At 32.2% G+C, this 24,731-nt stretch overlaps 3 protein-coding genes across 9 annotated transcripts in view; all 3 read right to left on the reverse strand.

The window, feature by feature from the left end:
- Window positions 1-7,291: 7,291 nt before the first annotated feature.
- On the reverse strand, window positions 7,292-10,282 carry Lsm10 (U7 small nuclear RNA associated Lsm10). Its single transcript, XM_088278259.1, has 3 exons — window positions 10,020-10,282; window positions 9,821-9,938; window positions 7,292-7,465 (listed from the first exon to the last, which is right to left on the reverse strand). The coding sequence occupies exons 1-3, from the start codon at window positions 10,163-10,165 to the stop codon at window positions 7,292-7,294; spliced, it is 438 nt and encodes a 145-aa protein (XP_088134385.1). The 5' UTR covers window positions 10,166-10,282.
- On the reverse strand, window positions 7,327-9,779 carry Nt5a (5' nucleotidase A). The gene is made up of 2 exons (XM_088278258.1): window positions 8,135-9,779; window positions 7,327-7,465 (listed from the first exon to the last, which is right to left on the reverse strand). The coding sequence occupies exon 1, from the start codon at window positions 9,636-9,638 to the stop codon at window positions 8,187-8,189; it is 1,452 nt and encodes a 483-aa protein (XP_088134384.1). The 5' UTR covers window positions 9,639-9,779; the 3' UTR covers window positions 7,327-7,465; window positions 8,135-8,186.
- A 3,567-nt stretch (window positions 10,283-13,849) lies between the features above and the next one.
- Window positions 13,850-24,731, reverse strand: part of LOC148311958 (prostaglandin E2 receptor EP2 subtype) — an 87,783-nt gene continuing 76,901 nt past the window's right edge. For 4 of the 7 annotated variants that reach the window (XM_088278262.1, XM_088278263.1, XM_088278260.1 and 1 more), the window contains exons 3-6: window positions 20,357-20,546; window positions 18,284-18,540; window positions 17,522-17,716; window positions 13,850-15,774 (exon numbers count right to left, since the gene is read on the reverse strand). In XM_088278262.1, the coding sequence (XP_088134388.1) occupies window positions 15,466-15,774; window positions 17,522-17,716; window positions 18,284-18,540; window positions 20,357-20,546 (951 nt within the window). In that variant the 3' untranslated portion in view covers window positions 13,850-15,465. The remainder of the gene's footprint in view (window positions 15,775-17,521; window positions 17,717-18,283; window positions 18,541-20,356; window positions 20,547-24,731) is intronic. The other 3 variants (XM_088278267.1, XM_088278264.1, XM_088278266.1) reach the window with 1 other exon arrangement.

The raw sequence follows: 24,731 nt of genomic DNA on the forward strand, positions 1-24,731 counted from the left end.
GAACATTCTGGGCGACGGGAACCTGATGCCTTGTAAAAGAGACAAGCTTGATTAAGGTTCTCGGGAGGCATGCGAAGCATGTGGCCTAGGCAACGAAATCGCCCTATTGTTTATAATAATATGAGTTTTATACCATTTTTGGTGAAATGTGTTTTGCGGTTATGTATTTGGTAGGTGGTGTTTAGATTTATATTATTAGAATAATCTGCATTTTTTTTTACATTTTTATATTTACTACTTAGCATTTTTTGCCAGTAAGTTGACTAAAATGCTGAAATTTTTTATCAGAAAGTTGTATTCTAAAAATATACATGTTGCCAACTCTGTACCCGAAAGACAGCCGAAGTAATCACTACTTCTCATTTTTCAAGTAGAATGATTTCCAGTAAGAAGCGCTATCGCATCACTCTCCTTAGTCTTTGAATAATAATTATACATTAAGTTTTAAATAATAATAATAATAATAAAACCCTTACCGCACCCCAATGGTGCATAGGGCACTGCTTCATATAAACGCAGTGTTATCTCGATCGTTTACACATGAAGGAAAGGTGATCAGCCCTCCACTTCAGGTACCAGTCCAGTGTAATGTTGAATAAATATTTGAGTGAAAAAATCACTTATATTTATTAAACCCCCCTGGGAATCGAACCCGGGACCTCCAGAACGGTAGCCGTGCATGCTGACCATTACACTACGGAGGCGGACATTAAGTTTTACTTGCTAAAAACCTTCTTATCCGCATCACTGAATGCATCGATAACATGTTACAATACATTTAAAGATATGTAGTATTTAGCAAGTAAAACTTAAATTAAAAAAGATTGATTGATTTTCATTTCAACTAAAACAAGAAACTTAATGTTGCTATTGAATAACATAAGAAATATAAAGGCTGTTAATATTGAATGCTTTCATAAGGTTAAGATGAAAAAAGGACTGTTTATGATTTTCATTCAAATCAAAACAACAAACACCATGATATCCTCTATTTTTATTGAGTGCTTATATAATGTTTAGATGAAAAAAGGATGTTATTTATTTTGTCTTTTTTTTTGCTCAGGGTGCACGGGGCTTTAATAAACATAAATTTTTACTTTTTACAAAAATCGTCCGTAGCAAGTTTCTCCGTAAAAGGGTAATTAATGGCAGTGGGGTCGAATCAAGCTAGAAATTAAGCGTGCCCGTGGATATTTTTATATTTATTTTTGTGGTTTTCATCCCTTGACTGCGGATAATGAGGGATGCATTTGTAAGATATTGCCAGTATTGTAAAAGATTGACATTAATTACGATATTACTCTATGTTTTATCAATGTTGCTTTTTAGTAAAAAAAAGTTTAATCAAAATTATTAGAATTATATTATAATTAGAAACTATTTGTACATTGACAGGCTTATTGCTACAGCGCAATGACTTCCAACTAACCAAATTTTGGTGATGTTAATGAATTTTTTATTTATTTTAAATACCATGACTTTGTTGTTATAATATTTTTTATTGTTTTCTCATTTTATATAAATTTATGGTCAGTATTTACTTGATGAATATTTTATTGCGGCTATTAAGGATTGACACTAAATACTTGTTTAACTTGCTAGTATTTGTTATTTGCAAGTTTATTCCTTTAAATAAAACAAACCTATACCTTGGGCTTAACTCTTTCAGACCCACTGCATATTTGTACATTCATTACAATTATTAATTTTAATGTTCGTTAATAGTCATGTTTAAAATCAGAAATTGATTTAATCGTTAAGATTAATAAACATGTTTTTTTTGTTAAAGCATAGTTTTTACCATTTGTTGAATATTTATAAAAATAATATAAGGCATACAATAAATAGCACAAGGCGATGACTGCAGAACTAGAGACTGTCATTCTAAATTGTGTTATTTTTTTTATATACATAAATAAGTTCACTAACAAAAATTTTCCAACTAGTTATTCATTATAATTAATAATATAATAATAAAACCCTTACCGCACCCCAATGGTGCATAGGGCACTGCTTCATATAAACGCAGTGTTATCTCGATCGTTTACACATGAAGGAAAGGTGATCAGCCCTCCACTTCAGGTACCAGTCCAGTGTAATATTGAATAAATATTAGAGTGAAAAAATCACTTATATTTATTAAACCCCCCTGGGAATCGAACCCGGGACCTCCAGAACGGTAGCCGAGCATGCTGACCATTACACTACGGAGGCGGACAATATAATTAGCTTACTACATTTATATAAATTTTTATGCAAATATGATCATGTTTACATAACTTAAATATGATATACATAGTGTAATTGTGTCTTTTTAAAATTTTTAAACAAAAAAATATTAGTAGTTATAAAATATATTTTAAAATTCCATATTTCTGGATGAGGTCTGCACCTTAATTTATTTATTTGTTTTATCTAAGGGAATTATGTTCTTCATGAGGAGGTAATGGTAGTAAAAAAAATATATTTTTATTGATGTGTTGGATATTTTGTAAAATTCTGGAGCAATGATTTACTTTAAGAATATAAAAACTTTAAAAAAGAAAAAATAATTACTGGAATAATGAAGTAAACAAATTGTTTTTATCTTCTTTTTTAAATAAATTATTATTATGAGAATATTATATATATTATATTATATACATATAACTTGGTTCGTTGATTGTTTATAAAATAAGTTAACAATAAATAAATATAACCCTTTCCATCATGTCATTGTTTTTTATTTCTGGTGATTCTTATTTGAGATGTTTTTATTATCAAGAAAATGTTTTTCTTTTTCAATCAATGAAATGCAAATCTGCATATAGAAAAAATAAATTAATGATAGTGGGAACTACAACTGATTTTTATGATGGCAACACAATACTGTATTATGTTATTGTATCCTTGGCATCAGAATTATAAAATCGTCTGAGCATACATAGAAATTTTGGGGGAATGGTTTGTTTTGAGACTGTTAATTTGAATGTTTAATGACTTGTAAACATTTCAGTATTGCCATAATACTTGCACCGCCACTCTGAATTACTTTTTTTAAATGATTTTGTTTAGTTTTTTGACATGTAAATGTAATCATTTGCCGTGGCGTGTTGCAACACTAGATCCGTTTTTATCTCTTGATGCATATAGAAATATTTAATGAGACTGATAAAAAAGTACAGTGTATATTTTCAGCCTTACACAAATATAAATTAGTGACAATAGTGAAAGAGATAAATATAAAATGCCGCTTTTACCGAACCTAACTTTATGAAGTGTTATTGAAAAGAGAGAAGTATATATATAAAATTGGAATGAAAGCGAAAGAGATAGGGCGCTTGTCCACTACCCGGAATTTTACCGTCCGGCAGTCCGGTTTTGAAAAATGAAAGTGACTACGACGGTTTAGCGTGATCGAATTTACGCGCAACGTTTTCACGCACTGATCAAGTGCACCAATCCGAAGAAACATGGACAAAAGCACAAGCCAATCATCATTTTAAAATGCTAACTGACGTGCCAGACGGTAATATTCCGTGTCGTGGACAAACGCCCATACACTCGTAAACTAATGCAGAATCGTTTTTGACTTATAAATATGTTGACATTGGCGTTGGGTATTGACGAAATATTGCATTTATGGCTGTTGAGTTTTTCTTCATGTCTGTAGATTAAATATTGCCCACATTTATAATTAATAAACCGCTTTGTTCATAATAACATTAATGGCAATACCACACATTAATTATAATAATAAATAATAAAACCCTTATCCGCACCCCAATGGTGCATAGGGCACTGCGTCATATAAACGCAGTGTTATCTTGATCGTTTACACATGAAGGAAAGGTGATCAGTCCTCCGCTTCAGGTACCAGACCAGGGTAATATTGAATAAATATGACAGTGAAAAAATCACTTATATTTATTTTACCCCCCTTGGGAATCGAACCCGGGACCTCCAGAACGGTAGCCGAGCGTGCTGACCATTACACTACGGAGGCGGACATTAATTATGCATGTAAATTTTGGTCATTTTTTGTATGTAATGGAACATCTATTTTTTAAATATTTGGACACCAATGATATAAATATCCTAAAGATATAAGAACAATTGGGAAAAACAAAATAAAAACAACTTTAATTAAAATAAACTTTATTAAAGAATAAAAATAAAATCTTAATGGAATTAATCCACACCAAATTGATATATTCCTTTAAATATTTCCACCACCAGATACAAATAACTGGAGTAGAAATGTTCACTGAGCCTTCATATAAAGTAACGGTGAACTGAATGTTGCGTTTATCAAATGTGGTGCTGTATACATAAAGTGACCATACATCTCGTTTTGAACGGGACCGTCCCGTTTTCAGATAGCCTGAACAACATAATTTTTTCATATTTATTCCTCTTATTTTCTTTATCAACATTCCTTTTCTTTTTATTAATACAAAAAACTATGAAAAAAAAGTGTTTTCTTGAATAAACATACTATTACGCAAAAATTCATGGTCACATTATATATTGGCTGTAGATAGAGGCAGAAAGAAAATTAATGCAAAAAAGGTCCAAAATAAAGAGTCCAAAAAAAAAAAGGTCCAAATTAAAAGAAAAAAAAAGGTCCAAATAAAAGGTCCAAAATAAACTCATTTAGTTTTTTTTACCCCTACATAGAATCTTTATATATTACATATTTCCTTTCCCCTTTTAAAGAGATATGAAAAAAAATCAGTTGATAATAATATTTAAAAAATTCTTACAATCAAGGAGATAATTTTAAGAAATAAAAATGTTTCCTATCAACATATTTAGAGGATCGAACTAAGAATCAATTAATGATCTTATTATTTTGATTATCACTTTACCAGTCATAAGTTTGTTTACATAAGGATATTTTTTACTAAAGCTTTGAAAAATAATTTAGATAATGAGGGAGTGAGTATATTTTTATTCTGAGGTGCAAAAGCGCCGTTGTCCACCAGTACCAATAAATTGCACTTTCACAGACTTATCTGGAGAATTTCTGGGAGATGATACAGTTGAATTTGATACAATTCTGATAGGCAATCTAAAAATGTACAAAACTTTATGGCATCCTTGATTTTCTTATTACGACGGAAATCGTGCAACAGATAAGCTTGGAGAAGTGTATTGATGTTGAATTATATATTTCTTCTTCATAATAATACATAGAATTTATAACAATGGCAGTTTTGTATTATTTAAATGTTTATCTAGAAAATATCACTAAAATCTCAGATCCATCATTAAAACGTAAATAATAGGAATTGTATATTTATTTGTACTCAGAATTATCTACGAAACTACATTCTGTTATCTCGAAGCATCAAGATGTTCAGTATTAAATCTCGAGAAATAAAACAAATATTCACACATTTAACCTGATAACGTTTTTTCCTACACCTAAATATTAATATTAATTTGTTTTAACGAAACAGAAAAACATTTTTCAGATCTTTGCTTAGATTTTTTTTTAAATTATGTTTTAATTTTAAGTACAATGCTGCATTTTTTTTTTCATTAATACTGAATGAAATTTAGACATATTTATTATTTAGATAAAGAAGCAAATCATTTGTATGCTATAGTAAGCATTAATTCATCATTGATTGCTTATGGCAGTGTTCTGCAATGTGTGTGCCGCGGCACACTGGTGTACCATGAAGAAAACACACCTAGAAATAGCTAAAAGCTATACGAGCAAGGCGCTTTGTTGCACGAAGAGCGTGCGAATTGGGATTTTTGACTCTGACTATTAAATAACAAAAAAAGAAAACGCCTGAGGATGATCAACATAGAGGTGAGAGCAGCCTTATCAACGATTGCTTAAATTTTTATCACCTGTGCTCAGTTAAGTAGGCTCACAATTTGCATTAAACATATGTTATATATGTTTTCAGATTATATGAATTTTAATAATAAGTCAATTTTAAATAATATTTGTTTTTTTCTTTGGTGTACCTACCTCTAAAAATTCTTGATTTGGCAGATGTACCTTGAACAGAAAAAGTTTGCGGAACACTGGCTTATGGCTATGTGCCAAAGAATTTGTACATGTTCTCATGTAGTAAAATGTGAAGAAATCTGAGACCCGAAGTGCATTAGTGCATCTTGCATTGCTATAGACCGAGTTATAAAATTATTTCTTAGTAAAGGAATACACTAGCAGCTTGAAGCGGTTGGGGTCAACAGCTCTAAGCTGCCAGACTCGGGTATTCTGCAGTTTTAACAGAAAAAAAACTCATTTCAGCTCACCCACAGGTCGACTGCAGCTTTCCATAATGACTCCTTGAAACTCAAAGCTGCTAGTGGACTCCCAGACTTAATATTGAAAATAAATGAATGCATTAAATATACTTCATAAGATTATTAAAAATAAAAATTAAGTAAAATTATAAAGGTACATATGGCACTTAATTCCTTACGAAAGATAAGATAAATATGTATACATTTATTATAGGTACTAATATATTTTCTAAAAACGAGATAATATTATAATCAAACATTTTTGAAACTTCAGACCTATTGACCCAAGATTTTTTTCATTGCAATAGCATCTATTACAAAATTATAAAGAGGTAAGCATTTAACTTTAGCTACACTAAATTATAAATTAGCAACTGGTTTTCTGTGGTGTCAAATGTCAAAACTTAAATACACTTCAAATTTATTTTATTTTTTTATGGTTGTTAAACAGATTTACCATAACAGTGTTAATATTGCGGAATGTGCCAAGCGTTACATTTCAATATTACTTATGTACACATAATAATATATATATCATCTAGTAATATTATATGTATAAACTGGGCAGATAATATACTACAAAACTCATTACGGAATCTGGCCAAGGGAGTTGTTTTTTTCATAAAATGATTAAGAACATTTAGATATTTACTAGATCTTCTAAAAAGTTGTAAATAAATTTCTAAAAATATAAAATGATTCCAATGTAAATACTACGAGTCACTACGCCAGTTGATTAGTCCGTGTTTCGCTTAACGAGTAAGATTCTGGAACGAATTAAGCTCATTATGAGAGGTTCCACTGTATAAGATCAAGTTTCTTTGTTTAACCGACCGTATGAATTTCACTTCTCAAGAGTTAGTTGGAAGATGTTACCTGGGTAGAAGTTCCGGAATGTGCGTAACTTGACCGGGATAGGAGTTCAAAAGTAATTTCAAACATGTGCAGAATAAAAAATCTGAAGCTTTGAAAGACCTACACAGTACAGCTAAAGTAGATTGGTTGGACATAGTCGGAGTTGGAATGTGGTGTTGGCAAGTCATTCGTACGCTTCTTCATCATTATCGTCTTCATCCTCTTTCCCTAATGATGCAACGGTTTCCATGTGTCTTTTCATTGCTCCGACCACCTTCAAAGATTTTCCCTTTGGAGGAAATCTTGAATTTTGTACTGGGTGTTCGCATTGTCTCTTTATTACTTCTAGTATCGACATCTGAAAAAATCAAACTGTTTTTATAATTCTATAACTACCAAATGTAAACTTTTGTTTTGTTTTTGTTTTTAAAAAAAGAGAAATATTTTTGTTTTTATTTTTTACACAAATATTTCTATTTCATACTATTACTGTGAGCCTAGGCGGCTCATTATTAGAAATAGGTATCAAATTATGGTAGAGTAGGTTCGAACCGAGAAACTCTGACTTAAGAGTCCGCGACACTAACCATGGGACCACAACCCAAACATTAAATGTTTTGAATTATTGTAATAATAAGGTTATGTGTTTATGTAGAGCTAATCATTTTTAAACCTTATTTTTTTTAAATGTTTGTGGTATAATTTTTATTTTCGGAATACTTAGAAATAGCTTAGAAGGTTAATTAAATTCTGTAGAAGATGACAAAAAACCTTGTTTTTGTTGTTATATTGTCCATAAATAAAATATTTTAAGCATTTTAAGCAAGAAAAATCAACATCAACATCAAACCAAAAATTTGTGTAAAGCTGGAAATATTTTTTTAGGAAGAAGAAAAATGTTAAGAGGTTCTTTTCAATGCAGTATTTTAGCTCATTCGTTAGCTAAGGTGAGTACCGTAAACCGGACTGTAAGAACTTATATTTATTACATGCAGAAATTATAAAAAAGAAAACTTGACAAATATACCATGTTTGATTGATATCGAGATATAACCAGTCAGTAAGATATTGAGATAGAACTAGTGGGCTGCAGTAAGCGGTTCTCCGGGGTAAAATCCCGTTGTGGAAAATTCGCTTTCTGAAAAAGTTGTATATTCGTGATCCAACGGGTGAGAAGCGATGACTTTCAGCGATGGAATGCAAATCTTGGAATGGCGGTGAATAATGTCACTCCACAGCGACGGCATCGTTTGGCCGTAATAGTCCTTGGTGCTGAAATAAGACCCCCACATTTTGGAGTTCAAGATGCGGTGGTCCGGATGTATCTCGTCGTTTCCTTTCAATCCCTCGGCAAACATCTCTTCCACCAAGGCCACCGTGTCGCAGTGCATGAACTTGGACGGGGTGTAGACGTCTTGAACCAAGTTGTCTCCAACGTAAACAACTTTCGGTTCAGCCTTTTCACTGAGATGTCCGAGTAAACCGACTAGCTCTTTCCAGCTACCTTGGCTGTAGACATGCGGACCAGAATCGTGGACTATGTTGATTTCTGATGTTTCCTTTGCGCCCTCGATTGCGAAGAATGGCCTGTTCTGAGTGAAAAAACCAGGTTTTCTGGCATAAAATACGATAACGTCAAAATAATCTTTCCAATCTTCTCCGATGCAGTTTGTGGCAGTAAATGTGGCAAAGTCAATGTGGGAACCGGTTATTAAAAACGTAGTTTTATTTTTCTTGGCAGCTTTTAGCCAAGACAATACCGAGTCCCCGCATTTATTGATGTATTTCTCGGGATTGGATTTGATGTTCTGGAAAAATCCTCCTTTATTTAAAATGAAGTTGTCTCGATAGAACATCTCCGTCAGTCCGTCCAGGATATCTGGCCAGATATTATACTCTTTTAACTTTCCATTCTTGTCGAGAGAATCGACGCAATTGGCGAAACAAAGCGCCGCCGGCATATCAAAAAAATCTAAACAGGTCCTCAATTCTTTTTCCGATGGGCCATTCCATGCAAAAAGTAAGTCTTGAACATATTGAGTAGTCATATTCCACTCTCTGAAGAATCCGTAGTAGTCCTTTATTTCCTTATCTGTCAAGAGAGTGGTTCCATGAGCAGCTTTCTCGATGTATCCATCTGACGCGACACGTAATACATTTCCTCTCACGAAATCTAAGATTAAACCTTTCTGTAAAAAATCTTTATTTTCTTCGAGAGGGCGAAGCACAAATTTAGGGTCGTATCCCTTGTGGTCTACTAGGAATTTGCTGAGCACTTCATATTCCATGGTCATCATGTTGCAGATTTTGTAGCTGCATACTGTGTTATCCAAGTCGAAACCGATGCAGTCGTAATTATTAAAGTTAAATATATCGCACCCTGTTTGAATTGTGCTGGCGGAAAATCTGGAATTCATCTTTTGCTGATAACTTATCTTTCGTAATGGAGGACAAATTCTTGTTGACACTCTGTTAACTTCGAGTAAAGATCGCGCGAACCTTGTAACTATAATTTTGCTGTAGGCTTGCATGATTTTAAACTTAAAGGGCAGTCATTTCTGAATTCCGAGGGATTTAACTCAAATTTAAAGTCACTAGTAAATAGGAAACTCGATTATTCAACAAGCGGACGTTAACGCGACAAACGTCAAATCGCAAACAAAACTGAAAACAGCTGATAGACAAAAATATGGCGGTATTTCAAATAACTTACGGACTCCGGGATGTGAACGTAGCGAATCTTCCGTGCCTGTAGAAAAAGTGAATCAAAAAAGTATTCATTTCCCCTTGAATCAACAAACATCGCGTCATCGACTGTAATGTTCATAAACCTAGAAAATTAAACTATTAGCGATGTATTTGTATGTCTGAGAGGTTAACTTTTAGCAACGAAATATAATGTATAAATGTACCCGTCAACATGCGAGATATATCCAGTAATAGAGGCATCATTCCTTAGATCTATTGTTGTTGTTTTTCCTGTAATAGCTTTCACAAGACCCGTTAAAGTGTTGTAAAACAAAAACCTTTCTTTGGCGGAAGGCCTCCCCGAAGCCATTTTATTAGGTTTTTTGTTGTTTTTAAATTGTAAAAGCTCTTAATTTGGCCACCCTGGAAAATAATCTTTTAGCGTTGTGCCATTTTACAAATACGTAACGTACAAACGTTTTATAATATCGATTTACATTGACATCGATATTTTTTTTTTGAAGAATAAATTTACCTACATATTTATAAATAAAATACTTATTCTCGATTATCCTGCGGAAATGAGAATCAGGAAATTGAAGAAAAAAAAAATATGTACACAGCTTTATATTACAGCATGTACTATATATATTGAAAAAAATTACGTTTTCTGCATTACTAAATAAGTTGATTTTAATAAATAAATAATTGTTAACCTTTAATTTAATTTCACGTAACCACTGACATGGGGGCCTCAGAGACCTGTGGCCATATTATGAGGACATATTGCTCACTCCTTTCAAGAACGTCATAAATCAAAAATCGTCGTTTTCAACTGTGCATGTTTTTGGAATGCCCAGAAAATGTACTATATCCCAACAAAAGCGGCATATTTTAAACTTAATATTTACCCGCTACAGGGCAGAAAGTGTTGTTTTTGCATTTTGAAGAAAAGGTATTGTTTAATTATTTTTTTAAATATCCAAAATATTTTATAAATGGAGAAAAAACCTTTGAGGTTTTACCTAAAAAGATCTGTTACGCAGTAAAAAGTGGCTTGATATTTATTTTTAATACATTGTATTATATTTTAAAAACATTCTACTGAAAAATCAAGTTTTTGATTTCTGACGTTGAAAGGAGTGAGCGATATGTGGCACCTTTTTCTTGTTTTAGATTTTTCTTCGTCAACTTCTTGACGGTCAGGTACAGGCATATCCTTTCCCAGCACACGTGCCACACTCAAACGTAGGTCACGTGGCAACCTTTCTTTCAACACTTACCTTTTCATTTGGGGTAGCACTAAACTGTCTTATTATATTATATTGAGGAACTCGAGCGGCTTTAGATAGTGGTTGACCCACCCATTTGTAGTGATTTTTCCCATAAAAGGATCGAATTGATGACAGAGGAACATCATCATCGGACGACGTCTGTTCTTCTGGAACATTGTCAACATTGTCAACCTGCTTCAGGTTTCGACTCACTCTATGTATCTGAGTCATGCTTGTGAAACTCCAGTGTAAAGGTGTCATCAATATCTTCGGCCTCTGAACCACTAGTCTTCACGATCTATCCACGACATCACGGCTGTCTCAGAATCGTTGTTTCCTGGCACTACGGTTCTTCTATTTTTCCCTACATGTTGGTTTTTATTATGACCGAGACCATTTTTCCCCGGACATCGTACTGGGTTCCATATTGTAAAAATTTTAAAACTGAAACAAAAAAAAGAAGAAAACTAATTCAAAACTTTTTACAAAAAATTACGTAAATACTAAGGTGGGGTCAGAGAGGCCCACAAAAATTTCAAAATGAATTTACTTACCGAAATTGCGTACGCAAAGATGAGCACAGCCGTTAACAGCCTACGTGCAACTAAACTCGAAGGTACTAGAAGGTACGAGTGTGTAGGGAAGGGAATAATTCAACAATTATACTTTCTCAAGGCCTGAGCGGCCCCCACCTCAGCAGTTAAAGGTTAATCAAACAAGTAGGTGAATTATACTTCACTTGTATGGTTCAAAACTATTAACATCCTCTTGATAAAAAATGGTTCAAAATAAAACCAATCATAACTTATGTGTTCTACAAAAATTTATTAGCATTCATATGTCCATAAAAGAATACACAAAAAGATTTTAACAAACAGTAATTTTAACATACAAATTGATCTTATAAGGAGCTCATTTTTTTTTAGGTTTGGTTAAACATTAATTGTAATTCAATGAACAAGTAGGTGAATTATACTTCACTTGTATGGTTCAAAACTAAACTTCCTCTTGATAAAAAAGGTTCAAAATAAAACCAATCATAACTTATGTGTTCTACAAAAATTTATTATCATTCATATGTTCATAAAAGAATACACAAAAAGATTTTAACAAACAGTAATTTTAACATACAAATTGATCTTATAAGGAGCTCATGTTTTTTTAGGTTTGGTTAAACATTAATTGTGATTCAATGAATACTTTATATGTTCTGTAAAGCTATGTATCCACCACATATATGAGCAAGTAGCGCTTTGTGATTGCAACTTGTGGATATATTCACATGCTCCGAACATGCAATGGTTCAACCTACTTCAACAGCAAACATAGTAATGTTAGCAGAGGTTAAATGCACGTTTTTGAAGTTGTTGGAAGCAGACAATAAAGATGTTCCAAATATGTGGAGTGACGCATGTTTGCGTTGAAATGGATACCTAGTTTAAAATTACACTTTCTAAATGTATGAATTATTGAACCACAAATGACAAAATATTATACAATGTATGTGTATAAAAAAACATACAAGAGAAAAATCTTATTTAGTGACATACATTCAAGATTTAAAATTGTAAATAAATTAACGACAATTTAAAATTTACTAAATTTTACACACTTATTTATAATTTTGGTGACTGTGTTTTTTTTTGTTGTGGACAAATATGCAACTAAATAAGAAATTATCATAAATAAAGATTATCATTTACCAAAGGTCCATACAAATCTTAAAATAAATTATTTAGCATAAATGTAAATGGACTAGAATATTCTCGTTATTATTTATAGAAGTAATAACTTTATTTGAATACACATTCAATATTTAAATAGAAATAGTTTTTACACTGTAAAAAAAGGTGAGATATTTATATGTTTGTATATTTTAATGGTATTAAAAATTAACAATATATTAAGTGTATGAGAGACAATGTGATGCAATTAAATGAAAATGGTTTAATTAAATTGGGTAGGTACATATATAAACAAAAGGTAGATTTTTGAGCAATTTTGGGTGAAATTAGCTAGGATCGATGTCAAAACTTATTATTATCTGTGACGAAAACTTGTGCGAGCAATACTCAACTGATATGCACTTTTTACTGTATGCTTGTAAGTATTTGCTGTATTTTGACTAGATGAAAAGCATTAGTTAGCAATGTAATAATATTGAAAGAAATTGAAAAAAAACAACAACAACAATCAAACGCGAGTTCATGTAGTGGTTAGTGTGTTTGGATACCATGCTGAAGGTCTGGGTTCGATTCCCAGAAGATCATAACAAATATAAGTGATTTTTAACTGTAATATTTATTTAATATCACCCGAAATGCAAAACCTAAATGCATCACTTGATATACGCCTCTATAGTGTAGTGGTCAGCACATTTAGATACCATGCTGGAGGTCTTTGGATCGATTCCCAGGGATGTTGAATTAAATGTAAGTGTTTTTTCACTGCAACAATTATTTAATATTACCCTAGACGAGTACCTGAAGAGCAAGGCTGATCTTGCCTTCATATAATAAATAATCGAAGCAACATTGCAAAATTTTGATTTAGTGTCCCACACATCATTGGGTGCTAATAAAGGTTAGAGTAGAAGAAGTGCAAGACTAATAACTTTGCTTTCACATAATTAAGAATCAAGAACTATGTCTATTTGCAGTGCCCAATGCACCATTGGGTACAGATAAGGGTAAGAAGTAGAAGAAGCCATTTTTATGTTTTAGCTAACAAATTTTAGTTGAATATCTATAGGTTGAGATGGCCAATTGAAAAGATTACAATTTTTCCATTTTTGGATAGTTTATTACATCGTTCACCGAAACTGAAAAACTCTTTGGCAATTGTATGATGATATAAACGTGCATGTTGTTTATAGTATATGAATGTTGCCTGTATGCAAGAGGTAGTGTATTTATAAAAATAAATTGTATTTGAAGCTTATGGTCATCAACACTATTTTTATTTATTTCAAATATTCCTATAACAACAAGACACAGCATAGTACGGGTGGTCTATTAATTTGTACAAGAAATTCCTTACAACTTAGAAAACTGCTTATAAATTGAGTAAATTTAGGTGAAATATCAATACACTTATATTATACAAATATATGCTATTTTAATTTTTTAAATAATGAGTACGACTGTTTCATATCAATTTATGAGTGTAAAATAATAATGATTTATTTTGGTATTTATGCAAAAATCTATTCTTACTTTTTTAATATATGTACATACATAGTTAATTCACATTTATCATAATTTTGGAATGTTGTCATGACACATATTTTAAAATTAAACACACATAGATGCAAACCATACAAACATATCTTAATATAAACCATATTTTTTCAAATTTAGACACTGGAAATTATTATCCACATGGGATTCATATAACACATACATATAAGCAGTGTACAACGCTAACAATCTAGTACAAGGGCTCGTAAGCAACCCTGAGTGCCCTAATCATTAGTGCTATTATCCTCTTTAACAGTAGGTACCTACTATTCTTCCTCCACTTCCATTCATATAATGTAACGTCTTCTTTTTCCATTTAGAAATCTGGACCCTTTCAAACATATTTCATTCCTGTATCAATGAATCTGGAGCCTTTAAATAATCATTATAATTTAAAAATAACAATCAATGTGGTGTCCTATGCACCACTTGGATACCGAAAGGAGTCAGGAGAAGAGAGCATTACATATTACAATATTTTAATGTACCGTTTCTGAATCATTGCTTCCATACTCAGAAACTGACAAAAACTTATTAAAATGGATGACATTGATAATTTGAAATTACAATCTATACATAAAGCTATGCATTTATGTTAAATATTTAAATTACATATTTACAAAAGCTTAGTTTATAAAATAATGCGTACACAACATATTTCATTTATAATTTTTATGACAATCATTATATCCATAGCATTAGTATCATATTCACAGTATATTAATATGTTATGTGTATAACGTAAAGACTAGTCTTGGTATGAAAATATTTTCAATGAAAATATTTTGTTTTTCTTTTATATGTGACATAATGTAACGAAGTAAAAAAGTTATAATTCTGTGTAATTTATATGTATTATGCAAAGTAATAAGTCAAATTGTTGTCCACTAGTTATTGTTGCGGACTCTGAGTAAGAGTTTCCAGACACGAGGTCACTCTACCACAACTTGAATTCCATTTTTATTAATGGGCCACATAGGCCTACAAAAATATTCACTTTGTACTTAAAAAAGAGAACTTCTTTTCCTCTTTGTGACATATTTTTCATTAATCACCATGCCATAAATTCGTGAGAGAGGATAATATTTCTCCAATTTCAAAATGACTATAAAAGTCATCACTTTGAAAATACTCATATCCAATTTCATACAAATCATTCACACTACAGATGAAGCATCATCAGATTTCTTAACCAGACAATTCAAGGCATTTTTGATGCTTTCGTTGTTTGAATTCTCATCATCTGTAATAAATCCTGATCTTTGTGTAGTGGATTTGTTTTGGATGAATCCTTTTTTTGAAATCATCGGCGATTGCAGACTTTCCATGCTGCTGACGGTTGGTAGACTTTTTGGCCAGGGAGGTGAATTGACGGTCGTAGCAGGCGGAGTTATGTCAATCATAGTCATAGCCGTGACTCCATCGTGTAGGCTCGCAAGTCGTAGAGAATCCTGGTTTGGACATCTCTGAAAAAAGTATGTTTAACACATTAATAGTGGGCAATTTTTGAACATTTATAATGCCTTAATGAGGATAAAAAACCACTATTACTATGCATAAAAAGGCATTATAAAATCAAATGTGTCATCTTGCATGCCCAAAGTTCGAATATAGTTTTTGGTGATCCAGATGAACTGTGTTTATATTGAACATCATAGGTAGCAAACACGCAATAAAATTGATAATATATGTAAATTTTAAAATCTGATAATAATATCAAGACATTTTTATATATTTAAAATGAAAATTTTAGTTTTTGATGGCCCTACTTTTAGGCATATGATCAACTATGAAAAAATTCATATAGAGCCTGGAAGATAATTTTAGTTAGTTGCGAATAAATATATGGGTATTTTGATTTGGGTATTTATATTTTACCCAACGATTAATTGAAATACATTGCCGCAGTTGATGTGTTAACTTGCGGCAAATCCGATATTGGGGCCTTGTTTATTCCATCATCCCTACTCTGAAAAAATAGAAAATACTAAGGGTTCAGAAGAATAAAGTATTACAGAAGCCACTGCATCTGCGGTTGTACAAAGTTAGAGAGCTAAGATATGGTAGAAGGAATTGTTAGACATATATATACATATAGTTTCTGAAGGAAGGCTTTACAAGTGGTACTTCACACTTTCTGGTGTTGCCTGATGTAAAATAAGTAGACACTACAAAAAGAATTCATAGATTTTTCATTATATTACTATGGTAATTGGTGCTTTTCCTGTTAAGGCTTCTACCTTCTTCTTCAAACCTCAACACGCACCCAATCGTGCAAAGGGTACTGCATCATATTGAAGCAGTGGTACCTAGGTCGTTAATTACTTGAAGGTAAGGTGATCAGGTACCACTCCAGAGTGTTATTAACCTTTTGAACGCGTTAACTTTGTTCCTAAGAGACGCTCATGCGCGGCTGTATTTCGCCGTTTTTTAAATGATTACTTTTATCATGTTTTTAGTTACGAAACGATTTATTTTCCTAAACAAAAACGTTCAATGGGATTCATTGTGCCTTTTTGGTACTCTATAATACACGTGTGTCACATTATTCTTGAAATATATTGTAATATAAACAAATTAGATCGTAACATAAATAAATCAAAGCACGCATCGTGTGTCACTCTTACCCACTGGCGATGCGTAGCGTCGAGAGTGAGACAGATATAGGGCATGATTATGGCGCGGACTAATTACCGACCGCAAGAAAAATCAGGGATCTGTTCTTTTATTTATCCTTGTGATGTTACAAATTATTAGTCAGATATTTCAACAGATGTCATAAGGCCGAGGATTGACGTATTATTTTATCCAAAGTTCCACACCATGAAAAAATCCCTCCAAGTTGAACTGAGGTTCGAAACTTGGAGCAAAGTGAAAACACAAACGCTTATGTCAGCCGCGTATGGGGCATGTCTTGTTAAAACACATACGGTTGTGCGAGCCGCGTGGATCCGGTTAAATGAATATTAGAGTGAAAAATCACTTATTTATTTTGAGTCCCTGGAAATCAAACTCGAGATCTTCAGCATGGTACAAACCCTAAACAACTATACTACGAAGGTATTTTTAGGCCTAGCACGACAGTGTTACATTTGAAATAAGTGAGTTTTCAAACATAATTATTTACGAATGTCAATAAAGAGAAATGATGCAAGCCAAACTTGTTAACAGCTTAGACAGCTAAATAAATTAAAGCATTCACTATACCGTTACCTTTCCAAATATTCTTGAGAGGAAGATAGACTTTATACACTTGGGGAAAGGTTTGCTGTTGCCTCGAAGTAGCACATAGATGTACGGGTCCAAAGTATAGTTCAAGAGCATTAGAATATCAGCCAGTTGGAAAACAATCTTGTGAAGAAAGGGTCTATCTTGAGGTGGGTTCATTTGTGCCAACATTATAGAGATCTGAAAATAAACAATAAAAGTATATATAAATTAGGGATGTACTCGCAAATATACAGTTCAGTACGTGACCGGCTGTATGAGGAACCACACGTATGTCCGCGCACATTTTTTTTTTGGAATATAATTTGGAATTTATTGTTTTTTTAGAATACATATTGATAATATATATTTAATATTTTTTTTTAGCTTCTCACCTTTCAATTATTCTTTTCTTTTCAAAACCATATATTTGTTTCAAAGAAAATCACTTCTTTACAATACAAAAATACTTGAAATACCTGGGCTTAAAAAAAATGAAGGTGCGGGCTAGTGATTATCCCGCCTTATGGTTCCTTTGACTAAACGTGGTATATGTTTCATTAGATTTGTTATTTTATATCTAATTACGTTACAACTCTATTTATGCTTAACAAAAAAATTTAAATAGTAAGTAAAACTGGCAAAAATGCATAATTACACTGTATTTATACAATTGAGACTATTTGATCAAACTTAAAAAGAGCGATTAACAGAGATTTTCAAATTTATAAGCGAAAAAGGATATCAGATTACTATAAGAATATTTACCATCTGAGGCATCCAGCAAATGATGAAACACACAGACAAAGTTGCCATTAGCTTGCTGAATGCTATTTCATCAGCCGTTGCGGTATTGAAGACTATCGGTTCGTTGAGATTGGCAGCCAAGGTTTTTCCTTTACTCGATGTCCTGGATATTCTCCTGACGAGGAGTCGCTGATCTCCGCCTCCTCGGTAACTGCTCTGGCACAGCACCCGGATGACAGCCAAGTTACACCACACCAAACAAATGCACAGAAGTGTCCCTGAAAATCACGCAAAGTAAGGAATGCAATCATATTAAATGGGGTCTCATAATTCTATTTTATACAGCTATTATATATTGATTTATATAAGACAATCTGTAAACATATATAGTAAGCAATTAAGAGCCATGGAATAGCATACCAATGACGATAGTATGAAAGCAAGCATTGAGATTAAGAAATACATATAATCAATAATTTATCAGAAATTGTTAAAGAAAGGTTTTTATTTGAATTGAGTTTGATGTAATGTAAACAAATAAAGTAAACGATCAAAAAGTCATGGTAAAGCAGCAGATGATGATAGAATGAAAGCAAACATTGAGATTTATAAAAATCACAGTAAATCAATTGTAATCATTATGTGACATTTCAAACATTTTCGGCCATTTTCAATTGTGGTGTGATACGATAAGATAAAAATCCCTGATAATTTGCTGTACTGCAGTTAAGATTTCACTGAATGTAAGTCTCGAGTTAAGAGCAAAGCATACTTTCATTTCATACACAAAAGTTTATCTATACGAGCAACAAATAAAATTTGCACGTAATTTGAAAAATATTTCATTATTCCGGTTTCTCATAAAAATACAGTTTTTTTTTTATTTAAAATTTTCAATGGTTAGAAAAAACTCGTTAATACCAAATTGAAGAGTAGAATAATGTTTTAAATTCGATATGAAAATACGAGAAAAAGCAATGAAAAAATTGTTTTTGTTTATATCCGATATCATTTACTGATTTTGTTATTTTGGACACATCGCCGCACACCAGTCTGTATGTAAGAAACGAGTGATTAAAAAACACATTTATAATACGAAACATGTTACAGAATAGCACTTCCCACGAGAGAACAAAAGTTCCTTTATTTGTTGTTCATAATTGGTTAACGTAGAATATGTTCTACTCGATATTGTCAGAGCTGAGATCACTAACATTGTAAGTCGACATTGACATTGTGGTGTATCCGAAGCGTGGTTTTGTACAATTTGTCTTTGACTTGAGCTTTGATCTTTCCCTCTTTCCCTTTTCACCTTTTCCCCATTTCCTCTTTTCCTCTCTCCCGTCCCTCTTCCGAGTATTTTCTCAAATTTACAAATGTGGAATGTAGAAGAAAATTGAAATTGTATTTAGAATGTGAAGAGGCAAAGAATGTTCACAAAGACAGAGTAACGTTGCATTCTATTCTCTTTGCCTACCCCTGCGGGGAAGCAGCTTCAATAGTACAAGTACTTATTTTGTAATATTAGTTTAGAATGACGTCATGTAACTGTTTTGTAAAATTCTCAAATTAAAATAAAATTTGATTAATTTATTCGGCGGTCACCTCGTGGTAAAATCTATGCATTTTTATTTTAAGTTATACAGCTTTTTCTTAAAATCTATCGTGACAAGTCGGCTGTCCAAATTTAAAACACAGTAAGGGACATTTTTTTGTAGTAGGTTTTTTTTTGCATTTATGGACTAAGTACACTCTACTTAGTCCAAAAATGCAAAAAAAAACCTACTACAAAAAAATGTCCCTTACTGTGTTTTAAATTTGGACAGCCGAAGTGTTTCAATACATTCCCCATCATTTTTAAACACCGTATTTGACAAGCTGTTTGAAAATGATGCGGAATGCACCGAAACAAGTGTGAGAATAGATTTGAAGAAATAGTGGTATTGACTAAGCAAAACTTAAATTAAATATTTGATGTGTTATTTTGCTGATTGCGTGGAGGTGAAGCTGGCTATGAAGCAGATAAGAGAGTGGCTGTCGAACGATGAGAATGATGGCAACGATTATGTATGTAGATGGAAGAGGTCGCAGTACCGAAGGTGAGCACGACATAGGCGTACGCAACATCGACGGGCTCGGTGGCTTCCCGGTAGCGCACGCAGCGGTACTGGCCACCGCCCCGGCCGTAGTAGATGCCGAACCCCAAGAAGGGCAGGCAGGTCAGTGCGGCCGCCGCAGTCCACAGCAACAGCAGTGCCTTGCGCACCACGTAGTACGTCACGTGCTGCAAAATCAAGACACTTTTAGTATTGTACACTCGCCATACGATGAATAACATTATTCCACAATTTGGCATCTCAAGATAGATAAAGTTCTTAGTTTTGCCAAGAAATTTGTACGAGAAAAAATGTTAAATATTTGGAATAGTCAATATATACTTGTAGAAGCAGAACGGGGAAATAAATTGAACTATTGACTCAATTTTTTACGGGTCATGGAGCATTTTGAGAATATCTCTTCCGTTTTAAAATTAGACAAAACTCTATTTGTGAATGTGATGAGACGTCATCACAAGATGTATTTAGTGTGGGTATGTGCAATTTTTGAAAAAGAAAGATTGTAATTGGAAACAGAATGTGCAAAAAAATGTATGCAGTTAGCAAAAATTGATGAGGCAATAGGAATTTGATTTAGTGGTGTCTTATTTAGAAAATATGACAAAATGAATAAAACACATAAATGAGCTATGTGACAAATCTTAATTGCTATAAGATATTGAATCCATTGCGGCTATTGTATTGTTGTATTTATTGTATTGTTTTTAGGGCTCAACCTTACTAATTTATTATTAACTATACACATACGCTATAATTTTTTAGACATATAAACTAAATATGTTTTAAATCCTTGTAAATAATAGGCAAAGATAGCTAATCATTATTTTTCTTTTTTTAACAAAACAAAGGAGAATATGGAAGTCTGGGTATTTATGACTGCTTAAGTGATCAAGATATCTTTAGTATTGTACTCCTACCTAATGATGAATGATATTATTTCATATTTTAAATATTAAAATCAAACACTGATGTTTAGAGTCTACCAAGTTGAATATTAAAAAAATTAATATTTTAAAATTGAAATTCGTTGTTATAATTGTTTCGCCTTCTTAGGGCATTATCAAACTACTACTGTACTGTACAGCAAAAGAAGGATGAAAGTAGCAGAATACGAAATGGAATCCCTCAGACTCAGAAAAGTGATATAAGGAATGGATTCTTCTTCTTATAACCCTTATCTGCACCCAATGGTGCATAGGGCACTGCATAATTTTGATGCAGTTTTATCTTGATGGTTATTTTACATGAAGGCAAGGTAATCACTCCAGCGCTTCAGGGATAAGGGATAAGGAAAGAATACAAAGCTGAAATAAGCATTATCGATAAAATTACGATAGATGTGTTGATATGGTTTGGACATGTGGAACGAATGAGTGAGGAAAGAACAGTAAAACAAATTTATGAAACGAATGTTGTTGGTAATAGAAGCAGAGGAAACCCGAGGAATGTCAATTACTTGAATGTATAAATACTGACCTAAGTCAGGAGTTGAAATAATCAGCAGGTATGCGTGAATGTGGAAGAGGCGAAGATTGTTTGAAAATTTCAACAATTGATTCGGCAGTCACTTTGTAATAACATCAATATGTTTAAATTTAAGTTTTACTTAGTAAATACCATTATTTCTAAATAGTGGTATTGACCAAGTAAAACTTAAATTAAAAATTGTTTGCAAAGGCAAGAAAATAGCAAGAGTGGTGTGGCGTTTTATTCTCTCCGGAATGCGGTGTAATGTTTTTTTTAGTTAGTTAAAAATAATCGTTGACCAATTTTGTACAAAACACTCAATATTTTGGACGTACATGCTGTTACATTTTTTTGTTCTGTTAAAAATAAAACGATTGATACTCCTTGACCTTTTTTATTTCTACAATAAGTTGTAATGTAAAGTAGGTACATATTTCGTTGTAAAGATAAGAATTGACAATAAAGGTCATAGGTTAAAAAAAAAAAGAAAATTGTTCATTGGACTCTTCACCATTTTTAAAGAGATAATAAATTTACACATGAAAGAGAGGTTTAGTCACACCTCTATAAATATATGGTATTTTTCTTACACAAGCAGCTAGAGATTACAGCAAACTCCTTTATATTAATTTTTTTAGATACTTCTAATTTGACCAGTTGATTATTAACAACATTAATTTTATAAATAATTTATTTTATTTTATTTTTATTTATTTCTTTAACTAGCTTATATTACACTAATATGATCTATTATTTACACTTAATTAACATCATATATATACATATATTTTTTTCAGTAAACAAAACATTTATTTTTAAATTCTTTCAGACTCTATTCATTCTTCATACATTCAGTCATCTTCTCATCATACATTAAACAATTTTGTGACTCGGTTTTTTTCAACAATGGCAGTCTTATTTTATCCTTATTTCTAATAATATGTTCATGAAAATTCTTGTTTAACACTATTTTATGCTTAAAATATTTAGGTAATTTATTGTTTAAAAATTAATATATAAAGATCAGCATATTCAATTTAAGTCTCTATTTTATGGATAGCCAGTTTAGTTCTTCTCTCATTTTTTCTATATTACAATATCTATTTTTCTTTAGCACCTTTCTCATCGCTTTATTTTGTTTAATTTCCAATTTATTAAAATTTTATTTCATTTGCCAAAAATAATATTGTTGAGCAGTAATCTATATGTGGAATTATGATTCTTTTATAAATGAGTTCTGCAGTATTTTTATCTAACTTATTGCTTAATCTACTAAGAAAATATTTTTTTTATTGATATATTTTTATAAACATGTTTAAAATTTACATTTAATGTTGAATCCAATATTACATCCAAATATTTGATTTCATTAACTTTTTCTATAGTCATCTATATATATTTACATTCATCCTTAGGTTTGGCTTTCTTCTTTATAATTCCATGTATTTAATTTTTCCAACGTTAAGTTTAAGTTTGTCAATTTTAAGCCACTTTGATATGCTGTTTAAGTCCTCATTTAATTTAATATAATAAATAATTTCTTCATCTTCTTCTTCTTCTTCTTGGTGTAGACCTTGTGGCCTGTTTTTAAGAGGGATTAGCCTCCTGCGATGTTGATTCCCAGCTATCGATCCATCTCTTTGGTGTTCTGCCCGGGAGTCGTCTACAATGGGTTAGCCGTACAGTGAATGTAAGGGAGTCTGGATGGTTCCATTCTCCCCACATGCGCATACCATTGTCTCCTTTGTTGCCTACCCCACCTAACGACATCTTCGATCTCGCATATTTCCCTGATCCTGGCGTTTCTTATTCTATCTCGAAGACTCTTGTCTGATATGCTCCTTAGAGTCATTTCTGACACTCTAAGCTCGTTTTTTGTGCCAACGGTGTCCGCTCTACTTTCGATTCAACAAACGACGATTAAATAACATTAATAATATTATTCCTTTTTAATTAGTTGAATTATATGTAAATAAGTCGAAGACTCTTGCCTGCTATGCTCCTTAGAGTCATTTCTGACACTCCAAGCGCGTTTTTTTTGCCAACGGTGTCCGCTCTACTTTCGATTCAACAAACAACGATTAAATAGCATTGATAATATTATTCCTTTTTAATTAGTTGAATTATATGTAATAAAGTTATTCGTACGCTAATCAACAAAATATGCTATGAAAACTTTACTAGAATTGCGAGTATTTACAAGGTGGGTACTGTAACTAACTTCAAACGTGTTATGGATATATCCAAGACCTTGGGGATCGTCGTATTTATGATCAAGTTAATAAACGAGATGAAGCACGTAGCACCATTATTTATGTGAAAATATTTTTTTCAGTGAAATATTTATATTGTTTTTTCTGTAAGACGCAAAATCTTGGATTGGAATAAAAATATTCCCTACTTTCTGCACACCCCTAAGAAATAAATAATAATAATAATAATAATAATAAACCCTTATCCACACCCCAATGGTGCATAGGGCACTGCGTCACATAAACGCAGTGTTATCTTGATCGTTTACACATGAAGGAAAGGTGATCAGCCATTCGCTTCAGGTACCAGTCCAGGGTATATTGAATAAATATGACAGAGAAAAAAATCACTTATATTTATTTTACCCCCCTTGGGAATCGAACCCGGGACCTCCAGAACGGTAGCCGAGCGTGCTGACCATTACACTACGGAGGCGGACAGAAGAAATAAATATGATATAATTAATTTACCTCATAAAAAAAAACGAAATAGAATTTTCACATTTTAGGGTAGCAATGATATACCAATTTAACAAATTTATATATCTGCCTCCGTAATCTACTGTTTAGCGCGTTTGTCTACCTTGTTGGGGGTACCGGGTTCGATTGACAGGAGGGTTAAAATAAATATAA

Source organism: Brachycentrus maculatus, unplaced genomic scaffold, assembly GCF_059751285.1.
Source record: "Brachycentrus maculatus isolate JH-2025_06_01 unplaced genomic scaffold, ASM5975128v1 h1tg000055l, whole genome shotgun sequence".
Lineage (NCBI taxonomy): Eukaryota > Metazoa > Arthropoda > Insecta > Trichoptera > Brachycentridae > Brachycentrus > Brachycentrus maculatus.

Bases quoted from the DNA above. Each gene is read 5' to 3' on its own strand.
- Nt5a (XM_088278258.1), bottom strand. From the start codon at position 9,638: ATGCAAGCCTACAGCAAAATTATAGTTACAAGGTTCGCGCGATCTTTA.
- Lsm10 (XM_088278259.1), bottom strand. From the start codon at position 10,165: ATGGCTTCGGGGAGGCCTTCCGCCAAAGAAAGGTTTTTGTTTTACAAC. The intron at 9,939-10,019 runs GTACATTTATAC...TTAATTTTCTAG, and splicing joins TATATCTCGCATGTTGACGG to GTTTATGAACATTACAGTCG. The intron at 7,466-9,820 runs GTAAGTTATTTG...TGATTTTTTCAG, and splicing joins ACGTTCACATCCCGGAGTCC to ATGTCGATACTAGAAGTAAT.